The sequence below is a fragment of the Podarcis bocagei genome, assembly GCF_964188305.1.
Source record: "Podarcis bocagei genome assembly, chromosome: 17".
NCBI lineage: Eukaryota > Metazoa > Chordata > Lepidosauria > Squamata > Lacertidae > Podarcis > Podarcis bocagei.
In genome coordinates this window covers 21,264,905-21,283,184 of record NC_138143.1, presented here as the reverse complement: position 1 = coordinate 21,283,184, position 18,280 = coordinate 21,264,905, and the positions used below count along the sequence as shown (strand labels likewise).

At 43.1% G+C, this 18,280-nt stretch overlaps 1 protein-coding gene across 4 annotated transcripts in view; it reads left to right on the top strand.

Annotated features, from left to right (window-relative positions):
• Positions 1–18,280, top strand: part of ERMP1 (endoplasmic reticulum metallopeptidase 1) — a 40,219-nt gene that overhangs the window by 3,443 nt on the left and 18,496 nt on the right. For all 4 annotated transcript variants that reach the window (XR_014003286.1, XM_081176281.1, XM_081176280.1 and 1 more), the window contains exons 2-8: positions 4,212–4,513; positions 5,490–5,617; positions 7,846–7,951; positions 11,177–11,323; positions 12,691–12,783; positions 13,405–13,617; positions 16,551–16,768. Coding sequence is in view for 3 of the 4 variants with exons in the window: in XM_081176281.1 (XP_081032407.1) it covers positions 4,212–4,513; positions 5,490–5,617; positions 7,846–7,951; positions 11,177–11,323; positions 12,691–12,783; positions 13,405–13,617; positions 16,551–16,768 (1,207 nt within the window). In the remaining variant the exon portion in view is untranslated. The remainder of the gene's footprint in view (positions 1–4,211; positions 4,514–5,489; positions 5,618–7,845; positions 7,952–11,176; positions 11,324–12,690; positions 12,784–13,404; positions 13,618–16,550; positions 16,769–18,280) is intronic.

Here is an 18,280-nt window from a genome sequence, read left to right as displayed (position 1 = left end):
AGGCTGTATTTCTTCCGGCTGGTTAGTCATCCTAGCAAACGCTTCTGAGTAGGACAACTTGGGGGCATATTTCTGCTAGAACCTCTCTTTCCACATTCAGAAGATGTTAGATAGCAGGTGCATATCTGTGCAGACACAGTGTTAGAAACTCAGATATGTAAGCTGGGGCTCCTTGCACCAAGGTTGCAGTCTCCAAAATGGAATGTCTGTTTGCCATTTTGGGACAAGACGGCTGTAAAGTCTTATTTTTCAAATGGTGGACTGACTGTGATTGATTATCAGTTAGACAGCTGGCTAGCTCAGAAGACCTTGAGCTAGGTTAAGAACTTAAGAGAACTCCAAGAAGAAAAGTCACTTGATCCAAGGACTGTCCACATATATATTGGCTTATTCTGACCTTTTTTTCTTCCTGGTGACATTGCATTCGTAACGTAGGAATATTCTTCACAACGGTGAGCAGGGCAGTGGGACGGGGCAAGCAAAGTCAAGCTATAACAGTTAGCTGTAACGACATTCACTCTCCTTCTCAGGCTGCGCAGAAAAAGCGCTTTGGTTCCCAAAGTTCATTCCAACTGTGCGGATAAAATACAGTTGTACCACGGGTTACATACGTTTCAGGTTGCATTCACTTCAGGTTACAGACTCCGCTAACCCAGAAATAGTGCTTCAGGTTAAGAACTTTGCTTCAGGATGAGAACAGAAATCGTGCTCCGGTGGCGCGGCAGCATCAGGAGGCCCCATTAGCTAAAGTGGTGCTTCAGGTTAAGAACAGTTGCAGGTTAAGTACGGACCTCCAGAACGAATTAAGTACTTAACCTGAGGTACCACTGTATAGCGGATAGAATTCTCCATGGTGGGGTATTAGTGTGTGTAAACAGTCTAGATCCTATGGTTCCCAGGTATGCAACTCCAAATGGTGGAGATCTTCACTTGGTCGCAAGTGGCTGATAAGTCAGTTGGAAAATTTGCCTGCGCTTGTCTGGTTTCAAACTCTGACAGTGCAGGTAAATAAGTTTTACTTTGGGTATTTTGAGCCCATTCATGTTGATCATAGTTGAAATAGAGTAAGGCAAGAATCACATTGTTATTAGCCACTGTGGGTAGTTTGTGGGCAGTTCCTTTTATAACCTGCTAATCAGCCTCCAAAAATAGAAAAAGCTGTTATGGGATAAAAACTGGCTTGTGTTCCCACAAGGCTCGTAATTAATCAGAAATAAAAAACAAGACTGAGAGCCAAGGGGATGATGATGGGAGGAGGCAATGGTTAGTGTATATTTCTATTCCCAAGGCAGATTACAAGCTGAAACAGACAATAAAATAGACAGCAAAGATCACGCACCTGATCACAATCTAATCCAATACAAAAATAAAATAAAATCATAATGAACGCATAACTATAAAATAAACAACTTATATCAAATATTAAATACCAGCAGTTTACACTTAACAGCTTACAGTTTACACTTAACTGCTACAATAAAGAATTACTAAACGACAGTAAAAATTACGAGCAATGCGTAAAATAGCACAAAACATACAAAACCTTGTAAAAGGATCAAATTGAGAGACAAGGGTACACAACTTATAATTTATTCCTTTAAAAAAAACACCTGTTGTTGTCCAATCCAGTGCCTTGTTTCTGTTATGGAAGGTATTTAGCTTAAACTTCTATTCAGAGCAAATCCAAAATATAGACACACAGTTCTGGAGTGTAGACAGAGTTTCAGCTGAAGTGGCTTTTAATTATTTATTTATTTCATAAAAAATTATATTATTTCTTGGTTATAGAAGAAACCTCCAAGTGGTTTACAAAGGCTGCTTTTCTGTAACAATTCAGTACAGTGGTGCCCCGCAAGACGAATGCCTCGCAAGACGGAAAACTTGCTAGACGAAAGAGTTTTCCGTTTTGGAGGTGCTTCGCAAAACAAATCTCCTATGGGCTTGCTTCGCAAGACGACAATGTCTTGCGAGTTCCTGCGGGTTTTTCCCCCTCCCCCCTTTTTCTAAGCCACTAAGCCGCTTGTCAGCTGATCCGATAAGCTGATAAGCTGCTAAAAGCCGCTAAAAGCCGCTAATAGCGCTAATAGCGCTAATCCATCAATGGGCTTGCTTCGCAAGACGAAAAAACCGCTAGACGAAGAGAATCACAGAACGGATTCTTTTCGTCTTGCGAGGCACCACTGTATTAGTATAAACAAGGGAAAGTATCCCAATTTGTATTTATGGGTTCTAGCATTCATTTCATTTTCATTTTTTAATTTGTATACCGCCTTTCTATCTTACAGCACTCAAGGCGGTTTACAAGCTGAAGAAACAAAATGTACATCTTCTAACAATCTAATGCAATACAAAAATGTGATAATAAAACATAACTTTAAAATAGGCAACCTCCATCAAAAAAGTAACATTTAACAATCATTAGAGTAGTATAAAATAATAATATCAGCATATAAAAGTTAAACAGAAATCCACTAAACAGTTACAATAATATCTAAACTATAATCAATAAAACAACGGCAAGCCACAGTACATAAAACAATACAATACACATTGAGAAGCAGAGGGTGGAGCAAGGCTTCTGTTAACATTTTCGCGTGGGACCCATAGAAATGAGTGTGACTGTAAGGAACATGGTATAGAAAAACAACTTTTAAAATATTCTTATCACCTCCTCGTCTCCCCAACGCCAACACTTTCCATTCCTTGAGTCAAATTTAGGAGAACCATGTGCTAAAAGTCTGTGTCACTTGTTGCTTCAGTACTCTTGAACCAATCTTGTGCAAGTCACTGCGAATAAATATTTCAGATTCCTAGATGTATGCTCACATTACGGGCGACTTTTTGAAACCTGATTACAGTGGTACCTCAGGTTACATACGCTTGAGGTTACAGACTCCGCTAACCCAGAAATAGTACCTCAGGTTAAGAACTTTGCTTCAGGACTTCTGGGTTAGCGCCATCAGCAATGGCGGAGTTCCTCTGACCGAGAGGAACCCGCTCCGCGAAAATTGGGTCTTGCCGCCGCGGCGAAGGCGGAGACCCCTCAAAAATCCCAGGCGGAGGAAGCCTGGGAACGTGGGATTCGGCTGACACCAAGAGCGCCTCCCCTACTCGCAGAGAAACCCTTTTTCGGGGATCCGAAGCGAAGTGGGGTGAGTGGAAAGATACATATGGTATATTTAATACAGAGTTGGACCTACGGTAGGTTGCACCCTCAGTTAAGTATGAAACTCACTGAGTGGGCTTGAGGTAGTCCACATTGGTGTGAGGATAAATAGAATAACCCCACATAGGTGGAAGATTGCCAGATTCCAGTGTTCATGAAATATGAATGGGTTTTAAAAAAATCTCTGGGCATAATCACTGTAAACATTGGGTGACATCCAAGTTTTGTGTGAGCAGATGTCTTCTTCTTCTTCCTCTTCCTCTTCCTCTTCCTCTTCTTCCTCTTCTTCCCCCAGCAACCTCTCCTACAGCCACAAGATCTTCTCCATAGAGTTGGCAGAGGAGATTCTGGTGTGGGGGCACAGGAGGCTATGGGGCAGCCGAGGAAGAAAGGGAAGACCTATTTGCTCAGGCAGGAATCTGTTGCACAGTTGGGTGGGTGGGCATCACTAGATGTCCCTCTTGTTCCTTTGAAGTATTACAATCAGTAATGTGCCCATATTTGTACTGCTATTTAACATATTTCTAGCCTGTCTTCAGTGGTGCATGGAGACTAAGCTGCTAAACGGACACTTTGTTCTCCTCCTTTGGTAGTCAGTGGAACGTTAAGCCCCATTTGCCCTGTCAGGGGTCAGCAAACTTTTCCAGCAGGGGGCCGGTCCACTGTCCCTCAGACCTTGTGGGGGGCCGGACTATATTTTGGAAAGAAAAAAAAGAGAACAAATTATTATGCCCCACAAATAACCCAGAGATGCATTTTAAATAAAAGGACACATTCTACTCATGTAAAAATACGCTGATTTCCGGACCGTCCACGGGCCGGATTGAGAAGGCGATTGAGCCGGATCTGGCCCCCGGGCCTTAGTTTGCCTACCCCTGCCCTAATAGCTTAAGGAATGTTCTTGCAATTATGTCATTGTTCACACCAACAGATCTAGCTTTCTCTTCAGTGGCCTGTTAGGAGTAGCTGCTCTTTTGGAGCTGAGTTTGCATGCATTTGTGGGTTTTAATACATTCTTCTAATGCCCTGTTATGGTCTCCTACAGGACTTACCTAGAAAACATTACTGCAATTGGGCCCAGAGCAGTTGGAAGTCCGGAAAACGAAATCTTCACAGTCAACTACCTCTTGGAACAAGTTAAAGCTATTGAAACTCAAAGCAGTCATGTCCATACCATCTCTGTCGATATCCAGAGGCCCACGGGCACCTTCAGTATTGATTTTCTTGGAGGCTTTACCAGTTACTATGACAACATTACTAATGTCGTGGTCAAGCTGGAACCCAGGACTGGAGCAGAGCATTCGGTGCTCTCCAACTGCCACTTTGACTCTGTACCACATACTGTCGGTAGGTAACATCAGAAAAAAATTGTATAATGGGGCAGGGGGGCTGCCACTTCACAAGAAATTTGTGTTTCCCCCTTTCTTTAAGAGGTGGACCCCAGCGAAGGCCCAGATCTTTCTATTCACTGATTCTGGTGGAGAAATTTCTAAGAATTCTCCACAAATGCAATTTATTGAGCTGGCCTAAATATTTTATTTAAAGTTGCTTATGCTTTGTAAAAGGGACGCAAGTGGCGCTGTGGTGTAAACCACTGAGCCTAATGGCCAAGGGTCCCTTTACCTTTACCTTATATGCTTTGTAAGTCTTAGTTGTTGGGTACTTTGTAGACATCGTCAGCTTCACAGCACGCTGAGAATATTTTTACTTTTCAAAAGCTTATATTAATGGGGTGAATTTGTATACATCCCCGCACTTTTACTTTTTCTGCAGATTTAAAATTAGTTGTAATTTACTGGTTATCCAGCTTAACATTTTATAAAAGGCAAAAAAACCTCTTACCTAAACGTAATTTTGTTAACAAGACTTAACCTGCCTACAAAGGCTTATCCCACAGACTTTTCTGAATCTGGGTAATGAAATTTTTGCACAGTAGTTTTTTGTTTGTTTGCTTTTTTGTTTTAAAAAATGCTCAGTAGTTTTATAAAACTATTAAAATGTCAAAGGCCATCCTGGCTCAGAACTCTCTTGATAATTTTGTGCTTTTACACAGTCATTTTCCTTTTGCTTTTTGAAATGCTAGCGAAAGGAAGGACTGCATCTGATTTGATGCCAAGCGCTTTCAAGCACTTACAATTGGCAAGGAGGGAGGAAATTCTTCGTTTCGTTTCCATAATCCTCTTAGGGTGTTTTCATGTAACAATACAAGGCTGAAAGAAAACCTTTTTAAGGCGTTTTACTCAAATGAGGTTTTAAAAAATTGTGCAGCAGTTGTGCATCAATACACATAAATTGATTGCGCTCTGTATATTTTCATTTTAAGGGGCCAGCGATGATGCAGTCAGCTGTTCTGTGATGCTTGAGATACTGCACACCCTTTCTAAATCACCCAAACCATTGCAGCATGCTGTCATATTCCTGTTTAATGGTGCAGAAGAGAGTGTCTTGCAGGTAAACGTGGATTTATGAAACAATAAAATCAATGAAAAATCAGAAAACAAAACAACTGCATTTCTTTATAGTATTGGTTTATATTTTGCATCTGAAGGTCCTCAGAGTGACTCAACAATGTGTATGAAAACAGTGAGATTGGCTCCCACCTGAAGCCAGTCAGTGAAAAGAATACAGGATGGCATTAGCAGCATCAATGCATTAAAAAAGTTTTCAGAGGAGGGGCAGGAGAAGAAGCAGAGGAAGGGCGAATGCAAGAGCCGCTTACTTTGGGTGCTGCCATGTTTTGCAGTAGCTCTGGTGTCCTCTACATACTGTTGGCACCATAAACCCCAAATCCTTTCCCAGCAGTTTCGTGTAGAGCAGTGATGTCCAATCGGTCGACCGCAATCGACAGGTAGATTCTTGGGCGATTGCGGGACCCTTATCGATCGCGGGAAGAAAAGTAAAGTATTTTGAATGTTTCTGACCCCTGCCTCCTCGCTCTGTCCCTACATAGCGTCATAAGGTCAATCTTTTGTAGTCTGCTTTGCGTGCATGTTAGCGTTGCAGTTAATTGTTAGCCCCCAAGAAAAGTTGAAAAACTTTTAAGATAAAAAATTGGATTTAAGAATTTTGGATATGCTTCGGGTGAAGAAAGGGTAATTAATCTGCCAACTACAGCCACTGAGGTGCCAAGAGTGACGGGAGGAAGAAAGATGACATCAAAGAATAACATCTAAACTGGCATGTTGGAACGGAACGGAAAGGAGGGGGGATAAAAGTTTTTCTTTTTCTACTACGATAATACCTAACAACACCCCCCCCCCAGAAGAACCGTCTACATTACCTATAGCAAGTGAGATTGGGAAATATAAACTGTGTGGAAATAATAACATTAACTAAAGCCTTTGCTCTTTGAAATACTTGGAAGAAGATAAAAGACTCTCCTGTGACAAGCTATTTAATCGGGATCTGCCATTATGAGACAGACTGAGTTGCAGAGATTAATATTCATAGGGAGAGGTGAGCTCTTACTTTGTTATTATAGCTGTATTTCAAGTCCAATTTGGCAAACCTCCCCTGGAAAGACTAATGTTTGGTGCAACCTGTCAGAGAAAATTAATGAGCAAACGCCTAGACTTTATTTCATCAGAACTGAGAGAAGATGGTGTCTGCAACCAGAGAAGGACTTTTGGAGTGAATCAGCATAAATACCAGCGTGTGAGGACATACTGCAAATAAAAGACTTACCAGCTTCAAAAAAAAAAAAAAAAAAAAAGGAGAGTCATACAATGTTCACACAGAAGCATATTATTGTTCACTTCAGCTCGCCTGTGGGAACAACTCAGAGGCAAAAATTTATAATTTGGCAAAATATTTGGACTTTATGATATGTATTTGTATAATTTGGAATATTTAATGTGATTTGATTGGATTGTTAAAATGGAAAACTTAATAGAAATTATTCTTTAAAAAAAAAAAGTTAAAAAACTTTGGCCTTCCCCCCTTCAAAAAGCTCAACAATTAATGCCCCCCTAAAAAAAGCTCGGGACACGGGTGGCGCTGTGGGTTAAACCATAGAGCCTAGGACTTGCCGATCAGAAGGTCGGCGGTTCGAATCCCCGTGACGGGGTGAGCTCCCATTGTTCGGTCCCTGCTCCTGCCAACCTAGCAGTTCGAAAGCATGTCAAAGTGCAAGTAGATAAATAGGTACCGCTCCGGCGGGAAGGTAAACGGCGTTTCCATGTGCTGCTCTGGTTCAACAGAAGCAGCTTAGTCCTGCTGGCCACATGACCTGGAAGCTGTACGCTGGCTCCCTTGGCCAATAAAGTGAGATGAGCGCCACAACCCCAGAGTTGGTCACGACTGCAAATAGAACGTTTTAAGTGTGTGTTAAGTGCACATTGTACAAACGTGACACTAGATGGCGATGGGGAGCTTATGGCAAATTCAAACTATTTTTCAAAACGCTTAAAGCGTTTTCAATGCGAGGCCAAAATTTGATGCCCCCCCCCAGCCCTCTTGCTGCCTTCAAAAGGAAGCTCCAGCAGCCAATCGGAAGGCACAGAAGCCCCGTCGGACATTTTGCAGTTTAGCTAGTTCTGTGCTCTTGCGACAAGTTATTTCCTTGCCTTACAACACTGTCTCCTAACGTTTTGTGAGAACCAGAATTGCTTTTGTGTGATGAGACGCTGATTCAAATGTCTTGCCATGTTTGACGTTTCTTGTTTTTGCTTCTCATCAAGGCTAGTCATGGCTTCATTACTCAGCACCCCTGGGCTAAATCCGTTAGAGCATTTATTAATCTGGAGGCTGCTGGAGTAGGAGGGAAAGAGCTTGTGTTTCAGACAGGTAAGAGGCTTAATATCCCCTATCATGTATCCCCTATCATGCTTTCTTTTTTTTTTTAAATAAAACAAACAAATCCAAAACAAAACTCTACTCGAATACAACTGATGCAGAATCCATTGTTGTTATTATTATGTTTAAAAGGTTATCATATAGTTGAACTTTCATCGTGGCCCTGGCGAAAGCAAACAGGTGTAAAATTAAAGGTGGGGAAATCAGGTTTTTCCCCCACAGTCAGAATAATTGCTGACTGAATTAGTTATCCTTGTTCTTAAGTCATCTGGATCTGATATTCAGAGAAGGTTAATATTAAACCGTTCAGTCCCTTGATGTTCCAGCTAGCATTTAAACTGGTTTGGCAACTCTAGATGTGCCAGAATTTCTGTATTAAACGGGAACATGTTTGAAAGATCAGCAAAAGTGAATGAATTTCTTACATAAGGCCTGTGTAAAATGGCAGAAATCGAGGCTGGATCTAGACGCGGCAAAGAAGCGTTTCGGTTTAAAGTGTTGTAAATTTAAACAGGGAAAACAGGTAGAGAAAAACCGGGACTCCATGTTGCCACCTGGTGGCACAATATTATCTCGCAATACAACGCATATAAATCGCTTTTTCTTTACCCGTCTAAACACTGGTCATTGTTAGAGTTAGTTTCAAGTTCTATTCAGTTCGTATGCTTTTGGCCTGAAAAATCCCCTCCTCCCCCTTTCTGTTATAGCAGGAATCTACTCCTACATAGTAGATAAACCTGCAGTTGCAGTTTTGTGTATGCTTCTGCTTCGGGGTGATTTCAAGAAGTTTAAGTATCAAAGAGTAACCTCTGCACATGCTTAACTTTTTTCTGAGTCTCACTAATAATCTCTGTATCTTTAACTGCAATTTCAAGTATTCTCTTCTCCTGCATAATTACAAGAACAATGTAGGAGGCATATTTACCAGCAGCAATTTGGTTTGGGAAGTTTGCCCGTGTTCCACTATGTTAATATTTATTGCTATTCTTGCAAACACTGACTCAAAGAATGACACAAATAGAATTATAGACACTAGAAATGCGTTCCTCTTTCCTCCTCTGCTATTGGATTATTTTATATTGATTGAATTGTTTTTATTGCTTGTTTGTTTATTTGAATGGATGTACGATTGCTGACTGAACACTGTTGTTTATTTTTATTATTACTGTTTCAGCTGAGCTTGTAAAGCCCCCTGTGGGGAAGGTTTTTATGGAGAGAGAGAGAAAAAATAGTCAATGTATCAAAACATTGCTCCCATCAGGCAACGAAACACAAGAGCAAGTAGTTCGTTCAGAAGTACTTTTGCCTGTATTTTTAGTTCCAGTATTGCTAAAGATGAATGCAAATATCCCTGAAATTTGGATTACAAGGAAACAATTTGAGCATCGATACAGTTCACAGTTGATGGGGGGGGTTTGCAGCTAAAGGGGTTGGGTTCAGTTCAGCCCCTTCTTCAAATAGCAGGACCTGGGGCTCCCTTGGGAGGATCTATATTTAATAAAATAAAAATGAATAAATAAAATGTTTATGGAAGAGGCTGAGATCCAGTGGAAGCTTCTATGCAATTCCCATCTCCATCTGTTCCCAACGGTCTCCCAACCCTCTGAAGCAGAATTTTTTGGGGAAGCACAAAGGGGCTACAATGGGAAGCGGCCGTTGTTCGACCCTTCCTCAAGGTCAAAGGTCTCTGGATCCAGCACAAATTACCGTATTTTTTGCTCTATAACACGCACCAGGCCATAACACGCACGCAGTTTTTAGAGGAGGAAAACAAGAAAAAAAATATTCTAAATGAAACAGTGGATGTATGATTTTTGTGGTTCATGCTGTGGCCACAGACATGTGATCTGACAGTGAGTTTGGAGTAGCCCAATGCAAAAATCCTGAGGATCCATGTGGATCCATGCTTTGTAACCACGTTTTTGCACCACTTCGACCCCAGGCAACAGTGGGTGCGTGATTTTTTTGGTGCAAGATGTAGCCATGGACATGCTATGTGATCTGATGGTGAATTTGGGGTGACCCAGTGCAAAAATCCTGAGCATCCATGTGGATCCGTGCTTTGTAACCACGTTTTAAGTGGGAAGGGAAGGGAAAGCACTCAAGGGACAAGGAGCACGTGTGGGGTGTGTGGAGAAGGATGCTGCTAATAATGCTATTTAGCGAGCTGAGTGGGGAGGAGAGAGGGACAGAGAGCCTGCTTGCTTTAAAGGAGCCAACCGGACAGGAGCCGCTTACACTCATGTAAGCGGCTCCCCTCCCCTCCCGCTTTGCTCCTTTAAAACAAGCAGGCTCTCTGTCCCTCTCTCCTCTCCACTCAGCAGCTCTTCTCCCGCTTTGCTGTTTCAAAGAGAGCCATGGAGGAGGGAAGGAAGGGGAACCATGGATCCTCTGCTCACGACTGCAGCAGATCCCCCCACCATCCGTAGGCATTCCCTCCATAACACGCACAGACATTTCCCCTTACTTTTTAGGAGGAAAAAGTGAGTGTTATGGTGCAAAAAATACGGTACTTTCTGTAAATCCAAATTTCGGGACTATTTGTATTTGCCTTTAGCTATGCTGGAACTAAAAACACAGGTGTCATCGACACAGTTTCTTGCTCTGCCTAATATCCCCACCTTACGGTTTCAACGTTAAGATACGTAAAGGAGGTCCACGAAGGAAATGTTTCCTGACCCAGATTCCCCTGGCTATGACCTCTGAAGACCTTCTCTGGATAATCATCATCATCATCATCATCATCACCACCACCACCATTTATTATTTCTACCCCGCCCATCTGGTTGGGTTTCCCCAGCCACTCTGGGCATCTCCCAACAGAATATTAAAAACACGATAAAACATTAAACATTAAAAGCTTCTCTAAACAGGGCTGCCTTCAGATGTCTTCTAAAAGTCAGATAGTTGTTTATTTCCTTGGCATCTGATGGGAGGGCGTTCCACAGGGCAGGCGCCACCACCGAGAAGGCCCTCTGCCTGGTTCCCTGTAACTTCACTTCTCATGGTGAGGGAACCGCCAGAAGGACCTTGGAGCAGAACATTGGGGTGGAGATGCTACTGAGCAATATGGGATTGAGAGGTCCAGGTAAATAAATGTAGCTGTATGAGTCAAGCCTGTGTCTTTGTGATAGGTCAAGCTACAGATCAAATACAGAGCGCAAATTTAAAATTGGGCAATTCTTCATTTTTGCAATTGTTTCCTAATTATTCCAGGACCTGAAAACCCCTGGCTGGTGCAAGCATATATCTCTGCTGCAAAGCACCCTTTTGGTTGTGTTGTGGCTCAGGAAGTGTTTCAGAGTGGCATTATCCCCGCAGAAACAGATTTCCGCATTTACAGAGATTTCGGCAACGTTCCAGGTATGTTGCTTGACCGTTTGGTTGGGCCTTTATTTCTGCTTCCTTGTGTGTGCAGGAGAACGAAAGAAAGAAGGTAGAAAAAGATGGTTCTCTTCTGTGAGCTGTGCAAACAGAAACGTGTGATCTGGAGCGTTAGGGTGCAGGCTTAGCCATCCAGCGCTCGAAAGAATTTCAGGCATTTCTTTCCTGGGGCGATATAACTAATGGCAAAGGGGCACAGGGTGCACAGATTTCGAAGCAACAGCAATAAACTGCAACTTGAAAGCACTTAGAATCTTGATCCTGTTCCAGGACAATCCAGACCCATTCAGGGCAGTGGTGAGGTGTGATTCTGTGCCAGAGCTGCTGCTGTATCCAGAACCCTGTTGCTCACACCAACCAGGGTGGAAGGCAGGGAGACATCAGTCAAATAATGACAGTGGGGTCAACTCTGGCTCTAGTGGCTCTGCCACGGGGGACAGAAATACTGGTGCCTCACTGCAGGCAGAGGCTGGCAGAGCTGGGCAGAGGAACACCATCCAGTCAATGCTCCCCCCCCTTCATTTCTGCGCGAAGGGGCCTTTGATTGTAGCCTCTGTTATTGTTGCAGATAGGGCTGGAAGATATTATTATTATTATTATTATTATTATTATTATTATTATTATTATTATTATTATTATTATTATTTTATTATTATTTATTTGTACCCTGCCCATCTGGCTGGGCTTCCCCAGCCACTCTGGGCGGCTTCCAACAAAGATTAAAAATACATTGAAATGTCACACATTAAAAACTTCCCTGAACCGGGCTGCCTTCAGATGTCTTCTGAAAGTCAGATAGTTGTTTATCTCTTTGACATCTGGTAGGAGGGCGTTCCACAGGGCGGGGGCCACTACTGAGAAGGCCCTCTGCCTGGTTCCCTGTAGCTTTGCTTCTCACAGTGAGGGAACCGCCAGAAGGCCCTCGGCGCTGGACCTCAATGTCCGGGTAGAACGATGGGGGTGGAGACGCTCCTTCAGGTATATCGCTATATCGTCAAAACTGGTTTGACGTCCATATCGTGATATCAGTTTCTTAATTTTTGACCTGGCAATATATTGCAAATTATGGTTCATGTTTGCTATGCAAAAATCACAATGCAGGGAAAACCGCGAATCCAGCCAAGGCTTCTCTCGATTCCTGCAGCCCCTGTTGATCTCTGTGCCGGGCACAGGAGAAATGAAGGGGGAGGCCAGAGGTCACGGGTGAACATGCAAATTTGCACTTGGGGAAAGAGATGGGTATATAAGCAGTTTGTTTCATTTTGTGGAAAATTATTTGGTTTAGTTAAATAACAGCTTGACTATTTTTTTAGTTTGATCGCATTACCATGAAATTATATCAACAGGGATAGACCTGGCTTTCATTGAAAATGGTTACATCTACCACACAAAGTACGACACTGCAGACCGAATTCTGACAGATTCTATTCAGAGAGCAGGTTGGTACTCCGAGTTTCTCAGGGATTTTATAGCAATTTAAATCAAAACATTGCTTTGCACGCTGGTTGTTGCAACTCAAAGCCACAGGCGTGCTTTAGTATTCCAAAGAAATCAAACCTGTGGGAAAGGAAATCCAAAATACCACTGGGGTGGGTAGGAATTAATTGGCTCTATGAATTGGGCGGCCTACACTACTTGGATTGTATACTTTTAATCAGTGAAGGCAATTTATAGATTTCACACCCTGATTTTACATACTTTTAGCTATCTCCTGGTTACGCCTTCATCTGCTTTCTTTTATCATCCTTGGCATTGAGTTTCAGTTGGAGAATTATTTTTCCTTTTTGCCTTAGTTTGCTCTACATTTTAGAGAAAATACATAGAGTTTAAGTTTAAGAGTTTCAGTTTGTAATGTTCTTATAGTACTGAGAATGCTTGCATAAAGTCCGGTTATAGGGTCACTTTCCTTTGTTTTTTGTTTTTACTCCTTTTGATCATAAAGTTCCAATTCCTATTTTGTTTTGTAATGCCATGTGTGGAATTTTATGTGAAAACAATGTATGGGGGGGCGGAGGGGAGAGAGACGAATTCTAAATATATGCTCATATTTTTTCCCAAAGGTGACAATATTTTGGGTGTGCTAAAGTACTTAGCGGAGTCGGACAAACTGGCCAAATCTCATGAATATCGACATGGAAATGTTGTCTTCTTTGATATCTTTGGCATGTTCGTTATGTCCTATCCAGCTCGTGTCGGCTTCATTATGAACTATATCGTTACAGCCGTTGCGTTTCTTTATCTGGGGAGAAAAACATTGCAACTGAGAAAAAGAGGTACTGGTTATAATTCCATTTATGAACAGGCAAACGGGCCCTTTGAATGATTATAGCTTTCTCTTAAGTCTTTATTTACCATTTTATTTATTTCCCAGCTTTCCCCCAAGGAGCTCAAGGTCCTATACACACTCAACCTCCCCCCCCCCCTCTATTCTGCCCTTGCAACAGTCTTGTGAGGTAGGTTAGACTAAGGTGGAACCTAGACACATATTTAAAAAGTCTTGAAAATGCTTCTTTGAAAAAAGTTTCGGGAAATGTATGGAATTCGACATAGCTCGCCATCGCCACCTAGTGTCACATCTGTATATTGCACTTTACAACACTCTTAAAACATTTCATTAGCAGCCATATAGCTGAGTCCTAAGAGGCAGTGAGTATCTCAAGGTCAACCAGCAGGCTTCATGGCTGAGTGGGGATTCAGCCCCCTGCACTCTCATCTCCTAGGGTGATGCTGTAATCACTACCCCAAATTGGCTTTTAGTTTTCGTTGCTGCGCTTAACGCATTTTACCAAGAAAGCCGCTAACAAGTTTTAAACTGCAGGAGGTAGAGAGGATGCACTAAAGAGAGAGCATCAATCAGTCAGTCAGTCAGTTTTATTGCACATAGCCAAAGGCTGCCACAATGTACACAGAATCATTCAACAATTAAAAGAAAATATACTGGATTGATACAAAAAACTTAGAACATTTATGTTATCAAGACATTACCTATTCTAAACAGAGCTATAAAAGTACCTTAATATACAAATTAAGACATTAAACAATAAAATTTATAAGCTAAAATTATCACATGGCCACTAATATATTAAAAAATAATGTTAATTAATACAATGTGCAATTATATTCGAAGTTTAGTGATAAAGATAGAATATAGCTTGATGTAGATAGGGTCAAATAAATTCATCTCCTTTACAGTTGGTGGCTACCTTGGCTATATAATTTGCTCTAAGTTTCCTAGCGGCAGTTGCAAAGAGTGCTACATGCCAGGTCACATACTTATCTGTGTCTGCAAGGAGATATAAAATCGTGTCAGAGGCATTCTGGCCAGGGGACCTTGTCGTGATAGGTGCTAAAATTTTTTCTCTTGCTTCATAATACAAGGGGCAGTGCAAGATATAATGCATAAGGTCCTCTACTTTAGGACATCCCCTAATGTAAACACATTCGTTTGTTGGTATCAGAGAGAGCATCAGATGTGTGTGAGCCTCATTTGAAAAGGAAACCAAGACACCTTGGCTGAGATGCAATTGTAGAGTTGGAAGGGACCCCAATGTCATCTAGTCCAGTGTTTCCCAACCACTGTTCCACGGCACACTAGTGTGCCGCGAGATGTTGCCTGGTGTGCCGCGAGATGTTGCCTGGAGGGAGGCGGGCGAGTCGGGCAGCGAGAGGCGGGGCGGCGGCGGCGAGGAGAGGCCGCCCAGCGCGGGGCTCTCACCGTCTGCCTGCCTGGCTGCCTGCGAGCTCGGCGGGCAGCTCCTCCGTCCGCAGCGCCCGCCTCGCGGCTCTCATTCCCTGCCCCTGCCAAAGCTCACCCAGCCAAGCCGCGCTCTCCTTCCTGCCTCGCTTTGCTGCCTCCTCCCCCCCACCCCCAAAGCTTGGAGGTTCCCCGGCAAGGGGGAGGGGGAAAAATTGAAACTTACACTTTCGTGCGTCCCTCCCGGCGTGACGCTGTGCGCTGACGTCACGGGGCTGTAATGGTGGTGTGCCTCGAGATTTTTTTCATCAAACAAGTGTGCCTTTGCCCAAAAAAGGTTGGGAAACACTGATCTAGTCCATTGCCGGAATCTCAGGCAGATCATCCATGACAGATGGCCATCCAATCTCTGCTTAAAAACCTCCAAAGAAGGAGAGTCCATCACCTCTTGTGGGAGGCTGTTCCACTGTCAAACAGCTCTTACTGTCAGAAAGTTCTTCCTGATGTTTAGTCAGAATCTCCTTTCTTGTAACTTGAAGCCATGGGTTCAGGTCCTGCCCTCTGGAGCATTGCGGTTTTGGCATTAAAAAAAAAAAAGTAAAGGACCCCTGGACTGTTAAGTCCAGTCAAAGGCAACTATGGGGTGTGGTGCTCATCTCGCTTTCAGGCCGTGGGAGCTGGTGTTTGTCCGCAGACAGCAGACAGGACCTTCTCGGTAGTCGCTCCCGCCCTGTGGAACGGAAATAAGCAGCTATCTTATCTTTAGAAAACATCTGAAGGCAGCCCTGTTTAGGGATTTTTTAAATATTTAATGCTGTATTGTTTTTAACACTCGATTGGAAGCCGCCCAGAGTGGCTGGGGAAACTCAGCCAGATGGTGGGGTATAAATAATAAATTATTATTATTATTATTATTATTATTATTATTATTATTATTATTATTATTATTATTATGTGGCCAGCATGATTGAAGCGCTTCTGGTGCAATGGAACACCGTGATGGAAACCAGAGCACACTGAATCGCCGTTTACCTTCCCGCCACAGCAGTACCTATTTATCTACTTGCACTGGTGTGCTTTTGAACTGCTAGGTTGGCAGGAGCTGGGACAGAGCAATGGGAACTCACCCCATTGTGGGGATTTGAACCACCGACCTTCTGATCGGCAAGCCCTAGAGCCTCAGTGGTTTAGACCACAGCGCCACCCGTGTCCCCAAGGCTTTTGCATAGCGTGCGAATGTACACACACACATACATCAAGATTTCAACATATTACCAAGTCAAAAAATAAGAATATGATACCACAATATGGAAGAGGGGACATGTTTGCTTTCTCCTTCTCTGGAGAATAAATAGCAAAAAGGTGAGGCCTGGCCATTTACTGCCCAGTTCTGAAAAAGAGAGGTATCATTGTTCCTTTGGTTAGGTGTGCCTAGTTTGGATCCTGTAGCCTTGGCAGTTCCAGCTAGAAGAAATGTATTGATCTGGGCTTCATGTCTTTCTCGTCCTGCAGTGAGTTATCTGAAGGAACTTGCCATCGCCTTTGGCTTCTCAGTCCTCAGTTGGCTTGCTGTCTTGATTGGCGTCGTTATCATAGCTGTGTTCATCTCTCTCCTTGGACGCTCCCTTTTCTGGTACACCCACTTCCATGCCTCCGTTCTTCTGTATGGAACTGCAGCCGTGGCTGGACTGATTCTCTTGCATACATTAGCCAAGACATTCTATTACAAAGTAAGTATGGCATGCAAAAATGTAGGACTTGAAATAATAGCAGTTCTCTGGTTTTCCTTTAATTATAAACATACAGTGGTACCTCAGCTTACAGACGCTTCAGGTTACAGTCGCTTCAGGTTACAGACTCCGCTAACCCAGAAATATTACCTCAAGTTAAGAACTTTGCTTCAGGATGAGAACAGAAATCGTGCGGCAGCGGCATGGTGGCAGCGGGAGGCCCCATTAGCTAAAGTGGTGCTTCAGGTTAAGAACAGTTTCAGGTTAAGAATGGACCTCCGGAATGAATTAAGTTCTTAACCTGAGGTACCACTGTGTAGGCCTAAATTCAGCACAGAGTTAGGTGAATTTACCGTAATCCCATTGAAACATGAGTTTGACCAAACTTCAGGAGGCAGTGGAAGACAGAAGTGCCTGGCATGCTCTGGTCCATGGGGTCACGAAGAGTCGGACACGACTAAACGGCTGAACAGTAACAAATCCCATTGAAACCAGTGGATTTAAGCCTGCCTAACTGTGTGTTGGATTTAGTCACAAGACTGCCTCATTCTGACTTAGTCTGATGGTCCGTCTAATCCATTATTTCCCACCGACTGGCAGCAGGTCTGCGGGGTCTTTGGCAGTACAGTGGTACCTCGGGTTAAATACTTAATTCGTTCCGGAGGTCCGTACTTAACCTGAAACTGTTCTTAACCTGAAGCACCACTTTAGCTTATGGGGCCTCCTGCTGCTGCCGCACCGCCGGAGCATGATTTCTGTTCTCATCCTGAAACAAAGTTCTTAACCTGAAGCACTATTTCTGGGTTAGCGGAGTCTGTAACCTGAAGCATATGTAACCCGAGGTACCACTGTAGTTGTTCCCATCACCTGCTACCTGTTTCTTTTCATTGGAGATTTTTCATGTGCTGCCCTGCTGAGCTGTGCCCCTTCCCTTAAATTGGGCACAGATGCAAAACTCATAGCTTAATTCTGTCGGCTGCGCACTGAACTGCTTTCTTCTCCAGGTTGCAAGATTAGGGAGCCAAGTTCCTTTCTGTCTCCCCTTACACAGATTCAGCAATTGGCCTAATAATTGTTGATCCAAAAACTCCAGGTTTGGCATGCTGCCTCATGTGGGTGGGTGGGTATGAGAGAAACTGCAGGCAGTGCGTTGGCAGGAGAAGCTCTGTGCTTTAGGCACCATTCATTCTGAAGTGGGGGAGTAAATCTAATTATGCTGTTCCAGTCTGGCTGTGTTGTATTAAATAAATTAGAGCCAGTTACTGTTCATAGAATAACAACTTTGGCAATAAGCATTGTGCAAAAATAAATAAAGACGTTATACATTGCAACAAATGGGCTGTGCTCTTCATCCCCCTAGCTCAGGAATTCAAGCTTTATATTGGTGGTGTCTGGGGCAGCAGTCTTAATTATGTTCTTTCAGTTTTACATTAGCAGAAGCATTTTGGCTTGCTAGGTGGAACAGTCCCCCCCTTTCGTCTCCTTGCATGCTGTTCCGGGAGTTCTCCTGGC